This window comes from Agelaius tricolor, unplaced genomic scaffold, assembly GCF_023055355.1.
Source record: "Agelaius tricolor isolate 1412-34295 unplaced genomic scaffold, bAgeTri1.0.p SCAF_71, whole genome shotgun sequence".
Taxonomy (NCBI): Eukaryota; Metazoa; Chordata; class Aves; order Passeriformes; family Icteridae; genus Agelaius; species Agelaius tricolor.
This window is the reverse complement of record NW_027269331.1, coordinates 227,265-241,206: the sequence shown is the minus strand read 5'-3', so window position 1 is coordinate 241,206 and position 13,942 is coordinate 227,265. Positions and strand designations below refer to the sequence as shown.

Sequence of the window (13,942 nt, the reverse complement as noted above, 5' to 3'; positions counted from 1 at the left end):
CACACACACCCCCTTTGTTTTCTGTCTTTCCTGCCTTTCTTTTTCCTTTCTTTGTTTCCTGATTCTTTGTTTCCCTCTGAGATCTGTTCCCACTCCAGCACAGTGAATGGCAGGGATGGATTTTTAACTTGGCTTCATGGTGTTTCAGCCCAAATCACTGTGTAAGTACAGGGGAAGCAGGAGGCTGAGCTACACAGCCTGCCCTCCTGAATAAACTCCAGAATATAAATAACTTAATGCTACCTGTTAGAGATGACAGCTGAATTCTGAAATTAGGCACTGTCTGAATAGCTGAACTCCAGGTTCAGCACTGACTGAGTAACTGAACCCCGAGATGCTCCTGTCTCACAGACTCCTAAATTAGCACATGATAAATTTGTAAAATTGGCTCACTGTACTCAGCTTTTCTTCCCCTGATAACACAGCTAAGAGTCAAATGCAAGCCGTGATTTGAGGGTATGTAACTCTAAAAGAATCTGAGCCCTGCAGATGCATTTTTATAATCATTGTAGAGTCTTCTGGAATTCATAGTCTTTGAAAAACTGGTGCAATTTTGTTTGTTATTGCAAAGGTTTTGATGATATAAAGGAGGTTTCTTTTGAGTATTGCAGAAATATTTAAATATTTCTGTCTTGCAGCATGGAGAGTAGCTCAAGCACTGGAATAGGGTCCTCAGGACCTGGGTTGTATTCCTGGCTTTACTTCTGACTTCTTAGATGATCTTGGGCCAATGGTTTTCTATTTTTCCCATGAATATTCCAGTTTCTGCTCTGTGAAAGGTTCATGTAATGTTTGCTTCCATGGTAAACATAACATGCTATCAGCTCCACCAGTGAAAAGGAGTATTTTCTAGATGCTGGATTTCTCTGCCAGCCGTGTGGTTTTCATGGCTGAACTGCCTTCAGGTTTTGTTGTTGTTGTTATTAATTTAAAAGCCTGCATTGAATGGTGTGTAATTTCAGGAAGTCCCCTGACAGAGCGTGAGGTGGCAGCCCCCAGCAGCTGTGTGTCGTTTGCTGTGGCTGGAGCAGATGCTCCAGTCACCACTCCCGTGGTAGGAAACACAGACTCACCAGTCTGGGACTTCCAGCAGCAAGCAAGGTGGGAATCACAGACACCCCCCGGACCTGACAGCCAGGCAGGTGGGAAAAGTGCTTGGGGTTTTTTAGCTCAGAGCTGGATATCTGAGCTTAAATTAAAAAAGATTAATTGACTGCTTCAAGGAGCCTCAGCAGATCAGTCATACATGGCAGTATTCAGGAATGAACCTGTGTGATCCATCTTGTGTCTCCTCCAGTGTTTTACATCGGAGTCCCTTCAAAGAACTTAAAAACTGTTCTACATTTAACACTTCATTTTTCCATTTGTTTATTTTTTATTTCCAGCACTGGACTTCAAACATTACAGCTTTGAACCATAGCCCCAGTGCTTTGCTGTCACTGTGTTACTGAGTCATGAAATAAACTATTTCTATATTTCCGTTCCCTCACAATTTCTTTGTCCTGTCTTTTAAATGTACAGCAAGAGTGAGGAGAGGGGAATACTACTTGACTAAGCAGAAGCCCAAACCACGTAGATATGTGTTACACTTTGAGGCTCAGTAATTTTGGGGTTTGTTCTGTTCCTGCCCCTATCAGTACAGAAAGAACCTGGTTTGTCTGGGTGGATAAAATGGCATTGAAACCTCAGAAGCATTTTACTGCTTTTCCCTGCTTTGCATAAAATATTATGGGTTTTGTTCCTAACAGATTATCCAAAGAACTTCTCCTGGATCCACAGCAAACCTTGGTCTTCAAGGTGTGGCATAAAGCAGGTAAAGTTTGTGGTGCAGTATTAAGAGGAGTCCCTTTCCTTAGGTTTCTTGTATTTCGTGCAAGGAAAATAAATTCTGTTAAGTGAATAGGAGAGTAGAATTGTAATGGCATCTTTTGCCTTGTACAAGAAGAATGCTAGAGATAAATACCTGTTCATTTCCTGGCCCTTGGCATCCTCCTTTTCCCCATTAATCTTCTTAAAAGATTTGTATGCTGTATCCTTTATTCTCTCTGGTTTTATTTTGATGGTGCTCTAGAGGCTGGATTTTCCTGCTGAAAGAAACTCTTACCTGCTTCCTTCTCGTGCTGTTTGTTATTGCTGCAGTTGGTTGAAGTGTGGCCAGCCAGTTGGAGCCAAATACTTTCTTTTAACTTTATATTGAAGTTCAGCTGTCTGATTTTTGCTTCCAGAACAGCCTTTGTGTGTATCCAGAGCCCTGTGTGCACCCAGTGGTTCTCCTGCCAGTCCCTCTCCCTGCCCTGGGCTTTCTCAGTTCTGCAGGGACATTTTAAGCTGAACATAACCCAGGTCCTCCAGATAGGTCCCCCTGTGGTACAGGATTGTTCTGCACCTGCAGGCTGTGTTTGAGCATTCCTGAAAGGATTGGTGTCAGTGTGCTTTGTGCTGTTCCTTCCGCAGAGTCGGAGCGAGTGCTGGGCTTTGCCTCCGTGGATCTGTCTCCGCTGCTCTCTGGCTTCCAGCTGGTGTGTGGCTGGTACAACATCACCGACTTCAGCGGGCAGTGCCGGGGGCAGATCAAGGTGGCCGTGTCCCCTCTGCAGAGCGTCAGCGGGCTCCGGGAGGAAAGGCAGGCCAGGGCCCGCCACCCTGGCGCCCTGCAGAGCTCCCCGGTGCGTTCCCTGTCCCCCGCCTCTCCCGCCTCCCTGCACTGAGAGCACTCTGGCCTCCCCACACACTTCACAGCATTCCCGTGGGGCAGTCTGCACGGAAACCGCCTGATTCCTTAGGAATTCTGCTCCAAGGTGCCGTGGTAGCTGTGGCCAGTGCTAGTTACAGCACCCCAGCCACGTCATGAGCATCCCCCTGGCTTCGCTCTGTGGTTGTTTTGTGGGTGTCAGATTTTTTTAGGGGAATAATCTGTGCATTGGGATGTCTGGGAGCGTGGCATAGTTCTGTTTGCTGCTTTGGGTGACAGCTGGTGCTCAAAAACATACAGTGGATTCACTTTTCATTGGTTAGGAAGCGTCTAATTTGGCAAGAATCTGTTTTTCTGGAATATTTGCCTTTTTTTCGGGGTTTTTCTTTATTCTCTAGACTTCCCAGATATTCTTGGGTGTGTTATAAGCCTCTAAGGCAGCCTTTATCCTACTTTCCATCACTTTGCTCTCTGTTAGCATGGAGGGAGTTAACAAAAGTGTCTGAAATGAGACTGTTGTGAAATAGTACTTTGGCTCAGGGCTGAGAAATCATTTGAAAATTTAAAGCTGTTTAGAAAGCCTGAGGTTTTGTTAGATCAGCAGATAATACCTCAATTTCTCTTATTTTCTTATTGTGAAAGACTCACGTGGAGTGTTCCTTTTTGCTTTCCATCCTAGGTGAAGGTCAGCTTTCCAGCATGTCCTGGTAACGCTGCACAATTGTCCAAGCAGATGCTGAACTCCTTGTCAAAGGAAGTCAGTGTTCCTGCTCGAGAGCAGTAAGTCCTCAGGCTGACAACCTTTTGGTTATTTTCAGGTCTCAGAAATGCCTCTCTACAGCAAATTGGCTCTACTGGAGAAACGGTACACCCTGTCAGAGTGTGTCCACTGTGTTTGGGCTTCAAAATTAGCGGGCATTGCCTTTCCCAGTGAGAGAGAGGTGCAGGAGGAAGCAGTCCTGGGACAGGTTCCTTTTGGCACAGCCCAGATGTTCTTTTCCTTGTCATTGATACTTCCTGGTTTGTTTCATTTGCACCCTGGTAAATAAGGATTTATTTGCCATTGGTAGATGGTAAATAAATAATAATCTAATAAATAAATAAATAATAATTCATTTACCAATTGTAAAAAGGTGCCATTGTTAAAGCTGGCAGGTACTTTCTCCAGGCCCTGATAAGAATGAGGGTTGTGTCTGTATTTGGTGTTATTTTTAGTAAGTGTAAATTAAACAGAGTATTCCTGATGCATCCCCTCTATTTTGGCTCAATTTCTGCCCATGAGCAGTGAATGAGAGCTGGTGAAACGCTGCAGTGTTGCATATTACAGGAGTGGGACTGTCAGAGATCCTGCAGTAATTCCTGCCTTCTGTCCCTTCAGATGAGTGGGAGTGCCTTCATTTATTGTTTGTTTAGCCTACAGAGATGATCCTCTGCCCATATGTGTCCTTGAACTTGAGAGGGACTGTGTGCCACCACTCTGGGATCTGAACAATTGGCCTGGGAGCTCCCTGCCAGCCCCACTGTTGGCACCTTGACATTGGTATAAATCCGAGACAGTCAATGCCGTTCCTGTGCACATCTGGAGGAACTGGGTTATCCATCAGTGGCTCTTCAGTGCATTTCAAGGCACGGGCTGTTCTCAGCTGGCAGGCTCCGCACGGTGAGAGGTTCCAGGCTGGATTTTGGGATTGAACAGAGGGCTGTTTTCAGCAGGACGGGCCCCGCTGGCAGCCAGCCCCCCCGGCACGAGGAGCACATGCAGAACGTGCGCCGCTTCCATGAGTGCCTGCAGCGGGCAGATGGGAATGGGAGCCCACGGCGATTCCAGGAGTGCCTGCAGCGGGAGGACAGGAATGGGAACATGTGCCACGCCGCCTGGAGGGACACAGCACCGCCAGCCTCGCGCACGGCACTGCTCACCGCGCTCAGGTAACCCCTGCAGTGCTCAGGTAACTCCTGTAACCCCTGTAACCCCTCACTGTGCTCAGGTAACCCCAGCAGGGCAGGCCCAGCCTCAGGGAGCAGCTTGGCAGTGATGGATCCATTTCTGAGGAGACAGAAGGGAAAGGGTGTGATGGACACGAGGAGATTGCGGTGTCATTTGAGGCCAGGCTGGAAAATCAGGGGCTGGGTGGGGAGCTCCCCAGCAGGGCTGAGGTGCTGGAGCAGTGTGGTGATCTGCTGAAGGGGAGCAGCAGCAGCAGCAGCAGTGATTCCAGATCCAGAGGGAATCCTTGGGTTTGTCCATCCTGGTGCTGTGAGGGCAGCAGTCCCTTCAGGTGACTTCCACAGGTACAGGGATGAGCCTGTGAGCATTTCTGGGCTGCACGGAGCAGTGTCTCCTTTCCCAGCAGGATGTTTTTCTTCTTGCTAGAAGCACTGTTGTCCTGACTAGATTCTAGGTTAAAATGAGATATGAATTTAGAAGATTAGTATTTATTACCTGTAGGAATATAGGAAAGACAGAGACTTCCTGAAGTATTTCATCCCTACCACAAGCAATGCATCTTAGAATCCCTAGATCTTTCATACATAGCAATCCTTAGATTTTTATCAAGCTCAGCCATAAGTCAAGTAATATCCTTGGCTTTATGACTTTTATTGGGAGGTCATCTCAAATCCAACTCCTTTGAGTAAGTTTAGAACTAGTTCTATTTTTAGCTTCCAGCCCAAGTTTCACAGCCAAGTCAGGATTTGTTCTGGAGTGTTATCTTCTCACTTAGAGCCACCTTAACACTTGTCTACTGATCTGCTTTTCAATAAGGATCTTTAATCTTTTATCTGCATGTTTACCTGTTGTTGGCTAGAATGACCCAGCCTAAACCCAGCTGCCACAGGCTTATTTCCCCCCTCTGACCCAATGTCTTACCACTGCTTGCAGAAAGAACTTGAGTGAGCTGGATGAGGTTCAAAGATACTTCAGTGAGAAGCTGACCAGGTCTTTTCCCGACTTCAGCACGTCCAGACCAGGCCATGAGGAGTGGGAGAGTGACCATCAGGGCTCCATGGGCAGAGAAGTGGATCCCAAAGGCTGCCATCTCTTGGAAAAATCCAGCCAGTTGGTGTCTCAGGTCAGCAGCCTCATCAATGGTGAGTTGTTGCTGTGAGTAGCAAAGTGACAAGGAAATCCAATCCCTGCTGGTGCCTTTAAAGCAACTTACCAGGGCAGAGAATAAACTGGAGCCCAGAGCTACAGTTGCTGCCAGTTGGAAAGTTATTCCATGCTTTTTCTGCCCATGGCTTCCTACAGGGAAGCAGCATTTCCAAGAGATGAAGGGCACATCCCTCTTATGCCAGAATTTGCCATTCTTCTGCCACTTTGATCTTCTCTTTTTTCCCACTCTTTAGTCTCCAAGGTTTTGCTCTTTTTATGTCCTTTCTCATCCTTAGCAATTGTTTTTACTGCTTTTTTACATGCCTTCCTCTACAGTCTGCTCCAGACTCTTCCTCCACTGTTTCCAAACGTCCCCCACCATTCCCTTGGAGCAGGCCTTGCCTCAGAATAGTTGGTCACTTCACCTGATACTGGTGAGCTCAGTTCTCAGAGGATGCAAGCAGTGAATAGGATCTGCTCACTGGGAAACAAAAATAAGTGATTGTGGCTTTTTAAAGAATTTGTAAAAGTTCCCATTCATTTCATCCTGAATGCTTCTGTTTCTTCCTTAGCATTTCTGTTCTCCTGGCCTTGTCAGTGGGGGCAGAGCAGAACACGCTCACATCAGCAGTGTTTGCAAGGCTGTGCATGTTTAGCTCCCAGCCATCCTTGCATCTGGGACTTTCTGCCCAAACCCCACATCAATCAGGCTTAAGCTGAACTGTTGCTCCGTGCATTCACTGATGCTCTTTTTGTTCACCAGACTTGCAGACTATGACTAAGAACAGCAAGGCGGCCTCTGAGGTGCAGCAGGAGAGCAGCAGGAAGCCAGGAGCCTTGGCTGTGCCCAGCTGGAAGGAGGCAGGAGGCAGCCCTGCAGCTCCTGAGGGCCAGCTGGAGATGCCAGCTGTGCCCAGCGTTCCCAGGGACACGCAGCAGCCGTGCCCTGCTGGCAGAGCCCTGTTTGGGAGACACATGTTGCACCAGCTCCTCGGCCCCATTGTCCCTGAGGATGAGCATCCAGGGGGTGTTGGCCAGGAAAACCAAGGTGCTTTTGCCACCCAGCCACACAGTGAGGAGGAGTATGAAGAAGATGTCATAGAACCACGAACTCTAAATGAAATAACCACCATGACAGACAGGACGAGCCCCTGGTCCAGCATCCTCTCCGAAACAGGGCAGGGGGCTGAGCTGCAGCCTCTGGAGCCCAGTCCTGAAGAGCAGCATTCCATAGATGTGGGCTGTTTCCAGAGAGGGAACAGCAGCACCTTGTCCAGCATGCTGCAAGGGGACAGCCAGAGCCTGCTCGGCGCCCTGAGCCCACCCTTGAGCCCCCACACGGGGGGGAACAGCCCCTGGGGAGCAGCAGGAGACTCCCAGAGAGGGAACAGCAGCACAGGAGCAGCAGCAGGAGACTCCCAGGGCTTCCACAGCCACACAGGAACAGCAGCAGGAGACCTCCAGACCATAAAGAAAAGTGTGGAGCTCCATGCAGGCTCCAAGGAACTGCTGCCATCCTCAGGAGACATGGGTTTGACCAATCAAAAAGCCACAGAGAGAGAGGAGGAGGAGCAGGATGCTGAGGCTGTAAATGGGGATCATCAAGGCAAGGAAGGAAGTGCTTCTGATGAGAACTGTGCTCAGAGTGTCTCAGCCCAAGCTGGCTCGGAAAGAAACAGCGAGAGCTTCCCTGATGACAGCAGTGAGGACCCAGTGGAAGGCTCAGAAAACCCCATCCAACAAAAAATCACTTTGTATCCTTTACTCTTTCCTGAAACACTTTTGCATTTGAAGACTGTGCTGCTTAGTTAGAGTGTCCCTGGCCTCGGGACAGAGAAATTTGCTGTGTGAAGCTCTTCCCTGGGAAATGAATCCAGGGCTGGTGATCTGGGAGGGGGTTGGAGGACCCCATTATGCTGTTTCACACACTGTAGTGATGACTTCCCTGAAACTTTTAGCCAACAAATGTTGTGATTTGTGAGGGTCACTTCATTTTGTTGCATTTTCTCTCCGTGTTGTTTTCCCCCATGTGTTAGAGCTCTTGTGTTTCTCCTGTATCAAAAGAAACTTGCTTTATTTTGCTTTTAAAATACTTCCTAATGTTTCTTGCACAAATTAGAAATCTTGGATTGAGTGTTGGAATCTTTGCAGGATGAAGCCCTCTGCCAATTTATGAGGTATTGTTTTAAAGTGAGTCAGTGTCCCCTGCTCTGCGAGCCCAGGTGAGAGAGCCAAGTGTTCAGAACAGTGGAATATTGATTAAAACAAATTAAATTTACTGTCTGGGACCTGTTAACAGCTGAGGCTTTTTCCACACCTGGACCTCTGTGCAACTGCCCACTGCCAAAGGTTGTTCCTAAACAGCTCTGCTCAGATCTGATCCTGTGGTTGTTCCCAACTTCTTCCTTCCACCCCAGGAGATGGAAGCCTCCATGAGACTGCTCTGCACGTCTTCCCATCCTTCCACACCTCCAAAAGTGAGTATGGGCTGTCCTTGCCTTTATTGCCCAGCGTAGTCCATTCCTTGAAGCAGGAGCAAAGCTTCTCCCTGCCTTTGCCTGCCAGCTCTCAGCGTAGAGGTGATGGCTTCCCCCAGTGCCGGGTCAGGGGAATGTTCCTGACACCTCTTCTCTCCATGAGGGTGGTTTTAACATCCATGGCTGTGTCCCTTGTGATCCTTTATGCCTTTCTATCAAGAACTTGTTCAGCCTGCTCAGGAAATGCTGCTCCATCAGGGTCAGTGGAAGTGCAGGTGCTCACTCTGCCCTTCCTTGTGCTTTAGTGTGAGGTGACATGCCTGGTTCTGAGGAGTTCCAACTTGTGATTGCGGCTTCGCATTATCTCCTTTAGATCAGGATGAAATGAGGGAGTTTGCAGCAGGAGGGGCTCCTGGAGAGGTGTCTTGTGATGATTCTGTGACCCAGGGAGCAGTAGAATGGCTTGAGTGGTTGTTCCCCCTGCAGGAAAGCTGTGGATTGCTGAGGTTTTGCCTTTTTTTATGTTCATAAGGGTTTGTTTACTGCCAGAGGTTTGTGGCTCCAACATCTACATATTTATCTTATTTTCAGTTCATAAAGAGGGGTTATAAAAAGGAGAGTGACTTTTTACACAGGCATATAGTGATGGGATAATGGGATAGAGTTTTAAACTAAAAGAGGGGAGATTTGGATTGGATATTGGGAAGTTTTTCCCTGTGAGGGTGGGCAGGCCCTGGCACAGGGTGCCCAGAGCAGATGGGGCTGCTCCATCCCTGGAAATGTTCCAGGCCAAGCTGGATGGGGCTTGGAGCAGCCTGGGACCATGGAAGGTGTCCCTGCCCATGGGACACGATAATGAGCCAAGCTTTAAGGTCCCTTCCCACCCAAACCATTCTGGAATTCCAGGATCCTTGTCCAGCCCCAGCTCTGCTGTGGGTCTGGGTGTGCAGCAGCTGGGCTGTTTGTTTACCACTCCCAGACAGGGTGATGCCTTTCTTCCTCTCTGTATGACCTGTGGAACAAACACTTCAAGGCACGTTTATGTCACCAGGAGCAGCTTGCCTGATGAATCAAAACAGACTCAGACAGGCTCTGACAGCTCTGAGGTCACAGAAACCTCTGGTTTAATACTAATACCAGCTTTCCTTGAACCCCCTCTCTGCAGCTCTGAACTGAGGGGCTGGAACTACAGCCCTGCAAATTATTACTAATGAGGCAAAATGTTAGCTAGGCACTATGTGGATATTTTGATCTTAAAGCACCTAATTTGAAGATTGGCTGGCACTAATCCTTTGCTGCAGCGCTAGTGGGATGTGTGAGACAGGATTTGGTTGTGCCTTGTTCATCAAATTCCCTCTGTGAAGAGCCTGTTTTTCACTGCTGCCAATACATAGAGCTCAGAAGAAAATGCTTCCTCACAGTTTTGTTTTTAGCTGGCCTTTGGGACATCAGCTTCTAAATGTGGCCGTGGTTTGGTTGCGCACAGGTCAGCAAACACCAGGCGTGCAGCAGGGCTGAAACCCAAGCTGTGCTCTGGACCCACCAGAGCCCTGTCTGTCTCACCTGGCAGCTGGCAGACATCCCTGCTGGCCTTCCCGTGCCCTGCACTTCTCCCTGGCTGGCCTGGCTCCTGGAATGGCACAGCAGTGCTGAGCTGTGGAGCTGGGCACTCAGAGCACAGGAGCTGGCAGCATGTGAGACAGAAACGCTGTCCCAGCTCCTGCCCTGAGGAGGTGCTGCAGCAGGTCAGGCTCAGCCTGGATGCTGTGACACCTCCCAGGGATCAGAGTTGTGTAGAGCCTCACAAAACCTCTTTGTTTTTTCCTTCTTTTCTCCATGACATCAAACTAACACCTCCCATTCCTGGGGTCCTTCCCAGCTCTTGTCTTCCACACAGTGGGGCTTAGAGGATAGGTTTGAAAAATCAGAGCCTTGAGGAACTGTTCCATGAAATGCCAGAATCCCAGAATGGTTTGAATGGGAAAGAACCTCAAAGATCCTCTTGTCCCACCCCCTGCCATGGGCAGGGACACCTTCCACCATCCCAGGGTGCTCCAAGCCCTGTCCAACCTGGCCTTGGGCACTTCCAGGGATCCAGGAACAGGCACAGCTGCTCTGGGCATCCTGTGCCAGGGCCTGCCCACCTTCACAGGGAAGAATTTCTTCCCAGTGTCCCATCTAGCCCTGCCCTCTGGCAGTGGAAGCCATTCCTCTTGTCCTGGCACTCCAGGCCCTTGGCTAAGGTCCCTCTCCAAATGCAGTGGTATTTCCCCCCACCACCACCTCTAGGAATATTCCAGCAGGATAAGAAACTTACATGGAAACCAGTTTTACTCAGAATTATTCATACTTGTGTGTACATAGACTTACCTTCAGTGTGAATTAGAAATAACGCAGCCTTGGGCAGGTTCACAAAAACAGCATTTATCCAAAAATGCCAACAGCAGCAGCAGCCAAAACATCCTTTCTTGCTTGTGTTGTTTCTCCTTGACCTGCCGCATCTTTGTGACTCTCTTGCTGGAAAGCAGGATCAGGTGGCAGTGCCAGGGTGGGTTGTGGCCTGTTCACACAGATCTGTTCACCCTCCATCCCTGTGCACAAACAGAGCTGAGCCACAGGGCTGAACCGTCCGCTGCCCCAAGCCTGGAATTCCCTGACCTTGGAAGAGGCTGTGCCCCCCACCATGGCCTGTAACTCCTGGATTTCCTCTAGCCCAGCCCCAGGCACTCAGTAATCCCTGTCAGGTTCCAGTGCTATTCCTGCAGGGAGCAGAGTGCAGCGTGACCCACGGTGCACGAGTGCCCTTTCCTCCTGCACCTTCCCAAGGAACACATGTGCTTCCTGGCTGAGCCCCAGGCACTTGGAGCCTGACAGACAGACAGGAGGACACCTAGGAAGGGCACTGACCTGAGCCTGTTCCTGGGTGAGGAGTGCTGTAAACACGACATTTCAGATGTGTGCTCTGGAAACTATGCAGCAGGATCAGACTGGCAGCCAGAATCTGCCTCTGAGGTGGGTCAGAGGAAGGTTTGGAGTCCAAAAAAAGAGCAAGGAGCTGGGGAAGGGGCTGGAGCCCCAGGAGGGGCTGGGGGAGCTGGAAAGGGGCTCAGCCTGGAGTCCAATAAGAAAGGGAAGTGTTTTAAAGTATTTTGCCCACAGGGTCCTGGTGCTGTTTCTCTTGGGAGGGAGTTGGGCACCTTAGGGGTATTAGATGTTAGGAGGGAATTACTGACTGTGAGGGTGGGCAGGCCTGGCACAGGGTGCCCAGAGCAGCTGGGGCTGCCCCTGGATCCCTGGCAGTGCCCAAGGCCAGGCTGGACAGGGCTGGGAGCACCTGGGACAGTGGGAGGTGTCCCTGCCATGGCAGGGGTGGCACTGGATGGGCTCTAAGGTCCTTTCCCACCCAAACCATTCTGGCATTCTGTTCCTTACATTGGAAATGGGAGGTGCTGGCTCTCCATCCCTGGCTGTGCAGGACACGTGGGATATGGGAAAGGGGAGCTGTGGGGAGGCAGGAAATGCAGTTTCATGCACCTTTGAAATGGGGTTAGTTGGCAGATGCAGGGAGTTTCCTAGAGAGATGCTTTCAGATGCTGTGCAGAACTCAGGGATCCGCACAGAGCCTGGTCACTGCCCCTCTCCAGCCACTCCTGACCTTTGGGCTGCTCCTTGGACAGCAAACAGTGTGGGAAGGATGAGCTGCTGTCCTGTCTCTGGACAGCCCTGTCCAGGGCAGGTGCTTTGCCCAGCAAGCAGCTCTTTCTGCTGGGTTTTAAGCTGCTTCTGTGGCCAGGCCTGCATTTAATCTCTCTTGGCTCCTTGTATTTTGGGTTAGGAAATTCATCCTGGAGAATTGTTAGGAAGAGCAAAGCAAAGGTTCTCCTAATTATCCATGCCTCTTATTTCAGTGCAATAAGAACAGAAGTGTTTTAAAGTATTTTACCTGCAGGCTGGATTGCACAGGTTATCGAACACAGGGACTCTCCTATTCCCAAAAAAGCCATTTCCCTCTCCAGACTGTGCATCTCAAAGTGCACCAAAACAGGGTCCTGGAGCTGTTTCTCTTGGGAGGGAGCTGGGCACCTCAGGAGACCTTTCCCAAGGCTCAGGGAAGCAGCCCAGGGATGTAGGTGAAAGGCCAGCTTGGCAGATCAGTTTTCCAAAGGACATTCCTGGCCCCCCATCTTCCTCCCTTAAAGGCTCCAGGAGCAGGATTGCTTTTCTCAGTGCTCCACAGGCACTGCCCAGCTCTAAACTAGCTGGGGAGAAATGTGGTTTTGTGTGTGCTGAAATTACTCATCTTCTGGTGCTGCTGGAGCATCAGGGACACAGCCAGGCTGCTGGGGGGCTGCTGGCAGGGCACAGAGGAGATGACACCAGTTAAACCAGGGCTTGGGGTCCCTGCAGGCACCTGAGCCTGGCCCACCCGTTTAGCATGGACTCACAGGGATGGTTTGGGCTGGGAGGGACCTTAAAGCTTACCCAGCCACAGCTCCTCTGTGCCAGGGCCTCAGCACCCTCATAGGGAAGAGTTTCTTCCCAATATCTAATCTAATGCTCTCCTGTTTTAGTTTAAACCCTTTCCCTGCCTTGTCCTGTCAGCAAGCTTAGGATTTGTTCTTGATGGAGCATTGCCTCTCCCCTGTGAGATTTGGTCTTCATGGTTCTGGAAATTACAGAGTAAAATAACAATGGAAAACCAGAATGCAGTCAGGTCCCAGTGACTACAGCACTGCCATTGCTTTGGCCTCATGCAGAGAGACTTTGGCCAGGGGTGGGCACTCACAAGGTCAGAGGTCACACACCAGAGCCCCGTTCTGGGATTCAGATAATTCTCTTTCTCACTGGGGTGGTTTTTCCTGTGCATTCAGCTTGCCACCCTGTGCATAGCCCTGTGGCTGGCCACGACACAAGGCCAGAGCCCTGAGCCCTGGTGCCTCTCTCCCCAGGGCAGGAGTGGAGCAGTGCCTGCAGGGATCCCCTACCGAAGAGCAGCTCGCCCCAGGCCCAGCGCCCAGCTCTCCGAGGAGGAGGCCAAGAGAATCGCCAGGATCTTCTCTGCTCAGCTCTCCAAGAAGGAATAGTGCTGCCCCGAGACCCTGCACAGCACAGCCTCCTCACCATGCATGGGCTAAGGCAGAGCCCCCCTGGGAAGGGGAGGGGGAGGCCGCAGCTTTCAGGCCCTGCTTTTAGTTTGCCTAATTGGTTGTTAATTAATCCCCTGTTTAGAAGGGCTTAAAGCCTGTGGTCACCCACAGGGAGCTGTGTCCTGTAGGGGCAGGTCCCCAGTGAGACACACTCCTGTGGGTAATCCATGACCTGTTACCTGCTCTCCAACTAGCCCAGTTTTAGGATTTATTCCTGTGAAATAGCCCTTTCAAAAACAGTTGGTGGGCAGCACAATTGTCTGTTTCCACAGGTGCCCAAAGTGCTTGTGTGAACACAGGCCAAGGGCACATAAATTCTGGTGGGTGTACAAAAGAGGGTGACTGGAAAGATGAGACTTTTATATTTATATTTAAATTATTTTTGTACACCTTTCAGAGAACAGACTTTGATGCCAACAGAGCTCAGTTATTTTTGTACTGCTATCTCCAGTGTTTGTTTCAATAAAATCCCCTTTTTTCTTGTCAGCCTGTGCAAAGTCTCCCTATGGCAGGGCAGGAACCTTCCTCAAGA

At 49.9% G+C, this 13,942-nt stretch overlaps 2 protein-coding genes across 3 annotated transcripts in view; one reads left to right on the top strand and one right to left on the bottom strand.

The window, feature by feature from the left end:
- Nucleotides 1–13,896, top strand: part of C2CD3 (C2 domain containing 3 centriole elongation regulator) — a 36,914-nt gene extending 23,018 nt beyond the window's left edge. The window contains exons 25-33 of the mRNA XM_071417907.1: nt 963–1,101; nt 1,749–1,813; nt 2,455–2,666; nt 3,372–3,472; nt 4,403–4,621; nt 5,574–5,782; nt 6,550–7,540; nt 8,161–8,263; nt 13,218–13,896. Coding sequence (XP_071274008.1) covers nt 963–1,101; nt 1,749–1,813; nt 2,455–2,666; nt 3,372–3,472; nt 4,403–4,621; nt 5,574–5,782; nt 6,550–7,540; nt 8,161–8,263; nt 13,218–13,502 — 2,324 coding nt within the window. The 3' untranslated portion in view covers nt 13,503–13,896. The remainder of the gene's footprint in view (nt 1–962; nt 1,102–1,748; nt 1,814–2,454; nt 2,667–3,371; nt 3,473–4,402; nt 4,622–5,573; nt 5,783–6,549; nt 7,541–8,160; nt 8,264–13,217) is intronic.
- The window catches only part of LOC139585286 (uncharacterized), a 445,268-nt gene that overhangs the window by 414,162 nt on the left and 17,164 nt on the right, over nt 1–13,942 (bottom strand). The window lies entirely within an intron of this gene.